Consider the following 12,755-nt stretch of genomic DNA (forward strand, 5'->3'; position numbering starts at 1 on the left):
CTGCTCAGGCAGCAACACCTGGAGCAGGGTGCCGAGAACGATGTCCACATCGCTTTTGAAGATCTTCAGGAAGAAGACTCCACACTTAGCAACCTGTGCCAGTGCTCCATTACCCACGTAGCACAGAAGTGCATCCTCATGTTTAGATGAAACCTCTTGTATACCAGTGTGTGCCCAATGCTTCTTGTCCTGTTAGCAGGCACCTCTGAAATGAACTGTCCTTAGTGCACTCTCCCTTCAGGTATTTCTTCAGGCATTGGTAAGATACCCCAGAGCCTTGTCTTTGCTAGGCTAAGCTCTCCCAGTTCTTTCAGCCTCTCCTTATAGGACAGATACTCCAGTTCCTTTATCAGTTTTATGGCCCTTTGACTCTATCCATTATGTCCACATCTCTGGTACTGGAGAGCCCAGAATTGGGCAGTGTTTCAGGTGCTGTCTCACCAGTGCTGACTTGGAGAGAAAGGATCGCCCCTCTTAACTTTCTGGCAGTATTTTTGCTCGATGCAGCCAAAAATCTGTAGCTGTCTTAGCCCACGTTCAACCAATAAGACCCGCAGGTCTTATTTTGTCAAGCTGCTTTCCCCTAGCAAGCCCTGGTGCCTAGTGTTATTTCTCCATAGGTAGAGGAACGCTGTTCCTTGTTGTACTGCGTGAAAAGTTTGTCAGCCCATTTCTCTGGCCTGTCAGTGTCATTCTGGGTGGCAGCATGACCCTCTTGTGTACTTGCCATCTCCTCAGTTCTGTATCATCAACAAACTTTCTGAGGGTCACTATTGCCCATATAATTAATGGCAGCGTTAAATAAGGTTGGGTTCAGTACTCAGACATTGGCTACGTCACTCATTACTGCTCTCCAGCGAGGTTGCACAGTTGTGAGCATATGTGAGCATTGCTTGATGAGCAGTGATCTCAAAATGTGGTAATGAATTTAAAATAATAAACATAGATATTTTAGGAAGAACATTATTTGCTAGAATATCCGTCACAATTGTTATTCTCTAGGCAGATTTATGTCAGAATGCATATAGGTGCAAATACTCAGGCCAGTGCCATAGCCATATCAGTAAGTTACCACAGGAAAGGAAAGACCCGCACAGAAAAAAGGGTCTCTAGAGGTTAACTGTTCAACCTCCTGCTCAAAACAGGGCTTACTTAAAAATTAAGTTAGGGTACTCAGGAACTTGTCCATCTGAGTTTTCAAAATATCCAGAAATGGAAGTTCACCAGCTTTCTGGGAGATGTTACAGTGCTTGACCCCTCTAACAGCAATTGATTTTTCTTAACCGCTATGCTAAGTGGGTTTTCTATTGCTACAAGTTATGTCAGTTGCTTAGTGCATCTCTGAGAAGAATCTGGCTCTGATCTGTACAACTCCCACGCAGTCTTTTCTTTGTTAGAGAAATGACCACAGTTATGTTCTGTACTTCTAGCCCCTTCTATCCAGGCTAAACAAGCCCAGTTCCTTAGGCCTTCCCTCATGTGTCATCTGTTTCTGCTTGTCAGGACATCCCAGTAGTCTTAGATTGGCCTTTGTCCAATTTGATGTCTGTGTTGTACTGCAGTATTCCAGATGTGGCCTCACCAGTGCCAAGCAGATACAAAAAGCTTATATCTAAAACATTTGTAAAACTGTATTGTATTCTCTTTGGTTGCCACTTCTGTGCAAACAGAAGCAGCATTTTATAACAAGGCACTCTCCGAAGCCTGCAAACTGCATGTTTGTTTTATAATCTATGTTATATATAAAGTGATTTGTAATATTGCTTTCTTAAAATCTCCAGATAACTAGAGCATGACTTATGTGTGCCATATCAGGAATATCTAAGTAGTTGATGTATTCAAGTCTTTAAGTCATCTTAAAGAGATGTTACAGCTTCTGAGAAGATGGTATGATCAAAAGCTTCTCTCTTTTTCTTAGCTTTATTTTTCCATTTATAGAGGGAGCCAGAAGAAACTGGATAACACAGATGCTCTTAGCAGATGAGGGAATTAAAAGTTGTACCAGTCCTGGAATTTAGTTTTGAATTTTATTGAATGAATGCTTGATGTTAAAGTTGCTCAGCCTTTCAAAGGACTAAGAATGATGTAGTTGCTTTTTTTATCCAGTTGTTGAAACTATTGCTTTTGAGTGGAACTGTTTTTAGTACTTGTGCACATGCTGTAGTAGCAAGTGTGGATTCTATTACTTTTGTTATCCAGTTCTTAAAAATGTAGTATTTGGAAATACTGTGAGTACCAGTTGAGTCAGATCTCTCAGTACTTTCTGGAAACACTGCATTTTTAAAATATAAACTGGTTTTATTTTGTGTTCTGATAGAGGTAGCAATGGCAACAAATATTCATGCTTTTTGTTTCTCCTAAGTGTACGTACTACCACTTGTACCTTGTAACATTAGCTTCTTGTTTTTCATGACGTAAAATAGTTTTCAGAATATTCACTGAAGTTATTTGTTTGTGAAGTGATTTATTTGTGATTTTGTGTTTATTTAATGGAGGTAGGGTTCTACATCAGAGCAATGCTTTGTATGGGTGATATGTTGACACTGGTTTTTAACCTATGAAGTGCATTTGCCAAATGATCCCTAAGTTCTATTCTGATAAATTATTTCTCCACTGTAAACTTACTGAACTTGTGAAACAAGTTTCCAGTGAAACTTTCAATTTGGATGTCATCATTTTTGAGGAATGCTGGGCCTGTAATATATTATCTGTTCCAGAGTAAATATTCCGAAGCAGTTTTTCTATGCTTTCCAGGTATAAAAAAGCCCAGGGTGGGAACGTGGCCCTCCTGCAATGCTTTCTGGTTTCTGAAACCAAAAAAGAGAGAATTTGATGTTTTGCATAATAAGCATATGCATGAGAAGTTAGTTTGATTCAGTCAAGAAATGTCATATGATCAAGAAAACAGTCCGATAGAGAACATCTTTGTTTTTTATTATATATTTCTCTTTCAAGTAAAAAATAATAATAATAAATTGGCAGACTTACAGCCATGCACTGTGCTTTTTTGCTTGGAATATGTAACACTGTTTCAGATACAATGATGATGTCGATTACTTCAGAGTACTTACTAACATGTTCTTGTTTATTCGCTAGACCAGCCTTATAGTATATTTAAATGTGTATCTTACCAACATGAAATCTTAGTTAAGCCAAAATAAGATGTTCTCTTTAGTTATGTATTCTCTCGATGTCAGATTTTCTTACTTCTCATGATTAAAGCAACTGCTACAAGCAGTCTCTTTTTTCAGTTAAAATCATTGACAATTGTCTGAATAGACACATAACCTTGTAACAACAAATTAGTGTAATTTCTGTACTCTACCCTCTCCTATAATAACAGAGATGGAGGCTAGGCTAGCATATTTATTGAAGAATGTTAGAGAAACTGTGGCTGGAAGGCCCCTGGAGTTCATCTGGTCCACCTTTCTGCTGGTAGCAGGGGCCATGGATTAGATTATCCAGGGCCTTATCAAGCAGAATCTTGAATATTTTCAGCAAGGAAAATTGCCCTCTTTCTCTGAGTGTCCTGGTTTTATCAGTATTGCATATCATAACAACATGCAACAGGCTGCTGGGTGCAGAGGTGCTGCGCTGTGGAGCTGCATTTCCTGCTTCTCTCTCTAGCAGTACTGTGTGAGCTCTGACTCTCCAAGAGGGAGATGAATTGGGATGTACTACATTTCCCAGGAGCCTCCACATGACTTCTGATACTGGGGGATGAGTCAAGAGCTCTCTTGTCTTCTGGGAGATGAGTAGTGAAGGGTCTGCCAGTAAAGATTCAGACCAACTTTTCAGTTTTATTTTTTGGTTCATTTTATTATTCTTAATTATTCTGTATTGTCTGACATTCCTTTTAATAAATTAGTTTCTCCTATCTCAGTCTAGTTTTTCCCCTCTTCCTAATTCCCCTGCCTTTTTCTCCTGCGGAAAGGGAGGAGTGTCACATGATTAACTCTTCAAACCGCAACACTGGGGAACTGATTCTAATATTTGTTCTCACAGTGAAGAATTAATATGCAGACAGAATTTCACAATATTATCTGTGTTCAAAATGTCCTTCAAGTCCTTCAACCTGACCTACTGAGTCCTGTTATCAAACTATATCACACAGGCAGATTCTGCTGCTAAACTGAATTTCTCCCATCAGCTCATATTCTGATTCTGTGTATCTGAATAGAGTATTTCCATGTGTCTTATAACCTCCTTTTGAATTTAGAAGGCTGGTTAGTATTTGCCTCTGCACCTTCACTTCTCTAGGCTGAACAAACCCAGTTCCTTTAACCTTTCTTCCTTGAACAAGTTTTCTAACCTTGTAGCCATTTTGATGGTCATCTATTGGGACCACCTCTGATTTTTTTTCAAGTCTGACTTGAAATATTATCATGAATATATTTCTTTTCTTGTAACAAAAAAGAATAAGGTATTTACTTGAGAAATTACCTGGATTTAGTTCAATCCTTGTTTTAGCGTTTGTAGTATTAGTGTGAATTTTGCAAGTAGATATTTTTCCTTTTCCTTTTGTTTACATAGTTTTTTTTCTGAAACAGGACATGGTATTGTTTTCTACTGAGAATATCTTCAAGATATGTCCCTGGGTTGTACTTAACTGCAACAGTATATGTTGCAGTTCCTCTTGTCTTATTTATGTTTATTCCTTCAAAGGTATTTGTCAAAATGGAAGAGATTTAAGACTCCCCATTCTTCTGCTAATTATTAGAGTTTCAGAAAATCTGTATCAGTACATTGCCTAAAATATTAAAATATCTTCTGAATTTTCTCCACAACCCAGGGTGTAGTTTGTTCTGTTCCAAACACTGGCTTGCTGTGTTAATATACCAAGAATGGAAGGTATTTGTATACTTACGGTGTGCAGTATGTTGGAAAAATCACAATGAGAATAAATTTAATCTGCATATATTTAATACTTTGTTGTTGTTGTTGATTTCTAGCATAGTTTATAAAAGATTATAAAATGTTCCCCATTCTTCAGATTGAGCATTGCATTAGTGGATAAGTAAAATTGATGATAGAGAGTTTGCAGGTGTTCTAGATATGCTTGTTCAGACTTGTTCTGTACTGGTTTATCCAGGAGAATGTCACTAACACTTACAAACTTTTTGTTAATCTTACTTGCATAACTACTCAGTGACCCACAAATTGTAAGAGATATTTACAGCTCATTTTGAGTCTGCATCTCTCTTGTCTTATTGTTTGTTTTGTTTCTGTATGTCACTTAAACCATTGTCTATACTGAGTGTGAGATTTTTTTTTTAGATATTCTGGTACTCTGTTAACTTTAGTTAAATATTACTGTGAATTCTATTTAGCATCAATGATATTAAAAACAAAACACAACAAAACAACAACTATGGTTTTCCTTGTTTAATTCTACTTGCTAGTTATCCTGAAGCTTGAGCAGAAAAGGGGTATATTAATAAGTTGAAGTTTTGAGATGCTTCTTTTAAGGTGCTTCTCTAATTGAGTATTAGGTCACAATAACAGGGATACTCTACAAAGAGGAAAAAAAATCAAACATTCTGAGGCTAATTAAAAAAAAAAGCTACAGTTACAATGTAGAGGTAAAATGAGAAGGTTGAGTAAGAATGCAAACATAGTGGCAAACATGTACGTGGAGTCAAAAGTGGAATGTGTCATAGGTGAGTCAAGTGTGCAGTGCTGCTTCATGTGGATCTGAACCCCATTTGGGTTGTAGAGATTTGTCAACAAGAGATCGAAGAAGGAAAACCAGTTGGGCAGGGGTCAGTACTTGTAGTAAAAGCATGTGATACACTGTAAGAAGTACCACAAGTCAGTATTTCTTGGGAATGTTTCAGAATTTGGAACTGTTAGAGGTAAAAATAACATAAATATTTTCTCTGATAAAGCTTTTTGTCCTTTTGACAACGTTGTAGTATGCATTGGTATATGTGAGTGTTCTGGCTAACTGGCATCAGATAGAAATAAATAAAACTGGTCTTAATCCTGCCCTTACTTTCCTCTAAGCGACTGCATTCATTTGGCCACTAGGCTGGCAGTATCTATTACAAAGTGCATGTTGTTGCCTTGGAAAAGATGCATGTTCAATTTCTTAGAGTATTCCAAGTCCTAACAAGACTAACCAGTATATAACTTTGGTTATATAGAAAAATATTCCAGCCCATAGTCAATGGAAAATGTCCAAATTTTGTGAAACCAATGATACCACAAAACTGTAGTCTTTTCTCTGACTATGAGCTAATCTGCTAAGAATGGCGTCTTTGGTTTTACAGACTGCTGACTATAGTGACTTTGACTTTCAACTAGTTACTCAATTGATAAGTAGCTTTCTCTCTGTCCCCTGCTTTACTTAGTATGGTAGAACTTCAATACTATATGTGGGAAAAGGCTTTTCAAAAAAACTGAATTTGTTGCTCTCTAGTAGATGGAATGCTCAAAATGCATGATCTGGCTGTACTGACTCCTACATTTGAAGTTCAGTTTTCTGTTTTGTGTTATATTTCAATTTCCCTGTCTTTAAACTGTTGGTAATATTACTGCTTTGATTGAGCTCTAGAGTAAAAATTTAAGAGCTAGGTATTATAGTTCTTTTTTTGTCATTTAAAAATAATCTCTCTTCTTTACATGCTGTAATTTCCATTGATGAATTTAACCATAGATTATTCAGCTATGCTTTTCCTGTGTTGTTATTTCCATGATGCCATAAACTAATGAATACAGTATTCTCCACATGCAATAACCAGCTGCAAAATTGATTTTAATGACAATGGAAAAATGTCAATATCACTGGAAAATGTTTTGCCTGCAGAAGCAGCTGCCCATGAGCTCACCCTCTGGAAAATATCCCGATGGTTTCACATCTTTGAAAGCCTTTTCTGTGCACAGTAGCACAAATGTAAGCCAACGTTTGAAAAGCTAGTGGTTTGTGTTTTCTTTGGCATAGTGCAAATCTGAGTCTTTCTTTTCAGAGGCAGGTCTTGAAGTCTTTTGCTGAAAGGAATGATTTTGTATTTTCTCTGAGCAAAATAAATTGATTCTTATCTATCCCTATCATCACATGATGTATATAGGAAGTTCACAATGAAGGCATACAGAAGTGGGACAGGCTGTAGTCAGACCACACTAGAGAGAACACACACTCTGCCTGGTGGAGAGGTGATTTATTCTAGGTTGTTTTTTTTTTTAAACAGTCAAGTTCAAGTCATTTAATAGGATATTTAATAGGATATTCAGTTCACTGACAGATTTAGCAGAGACTGCTAGTTTTCCTGCAAAGCTGGAGAGATAGAGAGATGTGGAAATTAGGTAATGCTTCAGGAATGCTAAATGGAAAGAGCAATACTATTTGTTTCTAATGTCGTGTTAAGATGGCAGCAAGCACCACTTGCCAGCAGCAATAACACCTTTATAGTTACCAGTAGATAGTATACTGGGGAATTAACTGTGATCTTATAGGTATAAATTATTACCCACAGTGAAAATACAAAAGTAACTATGTTGGCCTACTCACCTAATTTTCTTAAGTGAAAATTTTATTTTTCAGTTTGCAGGTGTGTAGACACAGATGAAATATGCTGCTGTAAGTTAATTAATAGGACAATACTTCAGGTGTAAAGACCAAACTCAGTCACTCCCTCTTCCACTGAGTGTCATTTAATAGTCAGATACATTTTCAACAATGGTACTGAGTTCTGTCATTCTAGAGGTAGAAGTACATAGAAATGAAAACTGACAACAAATTAAGAATGTTTTTTAGCAAGCAGTAAATTCCCCAGATTTCTTATAAGCTTAAAGTGTTAAGGTAGTCCGAGTCATATGAGTCTCCACTTTATAAACTGCAAGTGTATCTGTAAGAATTATTATCTCCTCAGGAGAGAGCAGTTTTAACATGGGAAGAAATATTTTTAGATTTTTCTGAGCCAGTGAAGGAGGGAGGCTAAACTAGACTGTAAAACTTGACCTGATTTCTAAGCATCTTTTTTTTTTTTTCTATTCCAGAGAGGTAAAGCCAGTTGGTTTATGTGTTGTTAATCCGACTATATTCCACTCATTTATAAGGATTAAATATATATATATTTTTTTCTGGTGAGATTCTGAAATTAAGTGTCCATTGGAGCACTCTTTACTGATTCACGGACAGAATAGATGAAGATGCAGTCTTCTGTAGCCCATGCTGGATGGTCTGTGTAAGATCGGGAGACAGCTTAGTTATAACCTTATGTTTTCTCAGCAGAACATTAACAGTTCAGAAAGAATTGAATTTGTTATTGCTTTTCACTGCTTCTGTGTCTGTTTCTTCATTTTTCTATGATAGTTTGTATAATTTGTTTATCTACTACTCCCTAAGCAATTGAAGGATTTTCCAGAATGCATGCACAGATAGGCTTAAATGAAGGAAGTAAGGTAGGTGCTTACAACCTGGCTGATGCTGGACGTAATCCGATGTGTGCCCCAATTAACTTTTTACTTATCAGCTTGTCAGATATCTGCAAAATCAGATAAAGAGCAAGCTAGTGAGAAAAATTCTTGCAAGAGACCTCCATAAAGACACTGGAACAGATTGCCTAGGGAGGCTGTAGATGCCTTCTCCCTGGAAGCGTTCAAGGCCAGGCTTGATGAGGCCGAAGGCAGCCTGGTCTAGAGGGAGGTGTCCCTTCCTATAGCAGGGAGGCTGGAACTAGATGATCTTAAAGATCTCTTCCAACTCAAACCACTCTGTGATTCTGTTCCTAATTGACAGAGAAAAGTTAGTGCAGATCCAGCAGATAGTTCTTGAGATTTGTAGAATTGCACAGCAAGTCTGAGTCTGAACTATAAGACTACATATTAATGAAGTGTCAGGTGAACTCAACATGTGAAGGAGATTGCGCTTGTGCAGATACTTACTATTTGTGTAAATCTGACAAAATTGCCTGAGCTGTTTTTCATAAACTGTGAAGGAGCAAACTTCAGTAAGCCACGTGGCTTTTCTTGAATTCCATTGACTCTTGTTGCTGATTTGTAACTTCTTGCTGTAGATGATAGTAGTATCTAACTGAACGCTAGAGAACACATATAATTATGTTTCGATTTCAGGTAAGAATTTACAGTTTCCCAAATGGAAATCTTACTTTTTTTTTTTTTTTTTTTTTTTTTGAATGAGTAAGTTTGAGGCGTACTTATTACCAGGAGATAACATGAAAAATAATTTGTTTTCACTACATGAACTTAATACGCTTCCAAAGATTATTAGTAATTAATGCAAGCATACTAAAGTTGTTTCATAGTGGAGTGTGTGTTGCTTAGAGGTGCTCCATTCAATTTATTGTAGTGGCTTTCCCTCATTTTGAAAAAATTCTGCTTGACTAGCACAATTGCATTTCCTGTTGCTTTAATAGTTGGAATTTATTGAGAGAATGTAATGTGCTGAAGCTGGAAGAGTAACTGAGCCAGCTAGCTCTTTTCCTGAAACACTAAGAGTGCTTTTTTTGAAGCAGGGCAAGAAAACATGAGAGGGAAAAAGAAGTCATTAATTATATACATGCTCAAAAAAGAGTGTGGAAAATCTGATATGGAAAATGTGATATGGAAATATGGCAGATTTTTATGCTGCACAAATTATTTTCCTGTTGAGAAGAATATTGCTTTCTTTGTTACACAAAAAAGAGGCATGAACTTCTCTATTCATCTTATACAATAGTTTAGGAATATATTAAAGTTTTTACTTTTAGCTGACCCTAAATGTCAGAACAATCCTTTAAAGAAAAGTCAGACTGAGGTAATGTTTTTGATACTGCAGTGATAGCTGCAGTGATCACTGAATAAAGTGCATGTGGTGATTTCTGAAGAACTTTGTTGTGGAAGGGATAAGATGCTTGTCCTACTCACCCTGCAAGGCTGCAGGTTCTGTGTCTGAGACAGCCCTGTATGTGTGAGTTGCAGCACATTTCAGTGCTGTTCTTACAGATTGCAACACAGTTCTCCCACGGAGCTATGATTTTATCATGCATTCCAGAGGAAGTTCTTAGCTGAATTTGAAAGATGGAATGGAAACTAACTGTAAACAAACAAGAAGATACTAGTAGTGCTCTTACTTACACCAGAGAATGTTGGCAGTAGATTGTTTTCACGTGATAAGGGATCTTCTGAAAAGCGAAAAATGCCAAGTTAAGTTCTCATATTCATTGGTTACGGCTCTGCAAATTTTTCGTAGTAGACATCAGTCTGCAGAAGCGCACAAAAGCAAAACCTGTTCTGTCCCTTTTCTAAAGACATACTATAGAATTATAACACAAGCGGTGACGTTTGAACAGATGAATCCTTTTTTTAATGAACCTAGAAGATGGTGGTGGTCAATAGTTGCTGGCCATTTTGCTCATTTACAATTGTGCAACTTTTTCAGTGTGAAACACCAGATTGATTTATTTGTTTGTTTCAGGAATTTATCTCTTCGACTTAATCTACATTGATTCTGCATATCCTGCTTCAGGCAGCATTATGGAAAATGAACAAAGATCCAATCAAATGAACAATATTCTCCGAATAATAGCTGATCTGCAAGTCTCCTGTAACTATGGTTGGTAATATTTTATTTTTTACTCCTAATAAGTCTTAACTGAAGTGTCTTTAATAACATAAGAAGTTTCTAACCTATGTAAAGGCAACACAAGAGGATAAGAATGGTAGAGTTGAACATTGGACACAGGCAAATGAGCATATATTCTAAACTGTAAGAACTGTAACAGAATTGTGTGGCATTTACTGCTGTGTATGGGCTACAAATGACGTATTTCCAAATACAGCTGACAGTACAAGCAGTAAGTGGGAAATACATCTTCATCTTTCCTTTCTAGTAGATATGTTGTTTTTGGAGTGTGCAATATGTCGATTTTGTTATCATTTTCTTGTTCGTGTCATGATGAAAAGTTTACAGAATTAAATACAAATATTTCAATACAACAGCTGTGAAATTATCTATTAAGCTTTTGTTATACCTCACTTAGTGAGGATGATGATGTTACTTCTGTTTGTTAACAGAATTGTGCTCTGAAATTCATTTCTGCAATTCTAGCCTGTTACGCAAAGCCTCATGTCAAGAAACGTGCTGCTTTGGGGATCTTGACAATACAGAGCATACTGCTGATGATTTAGCATGGACTTTCATTGCTTAAACATGGAACAAGCTAAAAACCTTGAAGTAGCTGTACAACTAAATAAATTTTAAATGCTCCAGTTTGGGAATGTTTTTAATTAAAAAAAAAAAAAGGTTAAATCTTAGATTATGAGAAAGTTAGGTGAGATATTGTGTATGTTTAAGTACCCAGCCCTTGTTCTTTGTTGTAGATTTTGATAGAAGATATTTTAAGCTATGGATTAGGCATAATAGTGTATGATTCTGAAGAGGTAGGGTATTTACCTTTCATATTCTTATTGTGACTTCCAATTTGTCACCGAATACTTTGATAAAAGAAATCTTACCTCACTGACCCCTTCCTTTTGGCAGTGGGGCAACTTCCTACATTGCATTAATTTTAACTGGTTTTGTTAAAATCAGAATGAAAATTAAAACATGGCCTTGAAGAACCAATCTTATGGAATAATAGATACCTTTATGACACTTGTATTTATGAGAGTGTTAGAGTTCATTCAGATACTACAAGATGTGTTCCTGTTCATGCACCATACACTCAAAGGATTTTTCTGTCTTTCTGAATTTAGCATATTTTTATCTTGATATGCAGCATCATAATTTTTGAAGTTTTCTTACCTCATGCATATGAGAATAATAGCCATTGCTGCAGGCTTCAATTTCTCCCAAAACAATCAGTACAAAATCTAAGCAGGGCTTACGTAAAAGGAACTCCTTTTCCACTTATGAGATAGCATATGATAAAATCCTCTAAATGCTATGATGATGGCATGCATCTGTTCTGTTTTCTTTAACAACTGAGCATCACTTCTGCTCAATCAAATCTTTAAAATCCTCGTAGAGTCAAAGTAATAATTCTGCCTTATTTATTCTATACAGAAGTTCAGATCCTCTCTTTCCGTTAAGATAATCATGAGAATCAGGAAAAAAAAAAAAAAAAGGGAATCATTTATTGTGGATTATGTGAATATTCATCTTGTTTTAACACTTTATAGAACATCTTACAACACTACCCCATGTACAGAAGTATTTGAAGTCTGTCCGTTACATCGAGGAACTTCAGAAATTTGTGGAAGATGACAATTACAAGTGAGTACTATTCTTTCATTTAGTTTTGGAAAATTTAAAGGAAACAGCATACAGATGTTAGTTTGATTTGTGTTTGAACAAGAAGCTGTTGACGGAAGATGCTGTGGGGTTCGTCTGCAGTAGTTCATATTGTGCTATTAGAGTTGATAATACCAAGATGCCTAATTAATATTCAGAATGATTTTTGCCCTTAATGTAGCTAGTTTTCCAAAATGAAATAGCTTTTTAAAAGCAGGTGAAGGTTTAGTCCTCATTCCACTACATAATGATTATATTCTGGGAATTTTGTTCAGGAACACCGAAGCCATCTCTTAAGATGTCCAGGATTTACTTTATGCTGTTGTAAGTATTACATAAAAGACATCTCCCAAATTCAAATTACTCTTTTTATTAAGCTAGTACTTCAGATATTAACCTGGAAGTTTATGACGTTTGTGAGAAAGACAACTAATGCAGTGATTAAAAGTAGACAATATAAAGGGTGTTGGTTTTGAAACCTTACAGCTAAGGTTTTAAGTAACTCAATCAAGACAGCTAC

The 12,755-nt window shown here is 36.4% G+C and overlaps 1 protein-coding gene across 5 annotated transcripts in view; it reads left to right on the top strand.

The window, feature by feature from the left end:
- The window catches only part of RALGPS1 (Ral GEF with PH domain and SH3 binding motif 1), a gene marked incomplete at both ends in the record, with an annotated part of 75,818 nt that overhangs the window by 36,663 nt on the left and 26,400 nt on the right, over window positions 1–12,755 (top strand). For all 5 annotated transcript variants that reach the window (XM_079544914.1, XM_079544910.1, XM_079544911.1 and 2 more), the window contains 2 exons: window positions 10,418–10,555; window positions 12,124–12,217. In XM_079544914.1, coding sequence (XP_079401040.1) covers window positions 10,418–10,555; window positions 12,124–12,217 — 232 coding nt within the window. The remainder of the gene's footprint in view (window positions 1–10,417; window positions 10,556–12,123; window positions 12,218–12,755) is intronic.

Source organism: Tetrao urogallus (assembly GCF_951394365.1).
Source record: "Tetrao urogallus genome assembly, chromosome: 19".
NCBI classification, from domain to species: Eukaryota; Metazoa; Chordata; class Aves; order Galliformes; family Phasianidae; genus Tetrao; species Tetrao urogallus.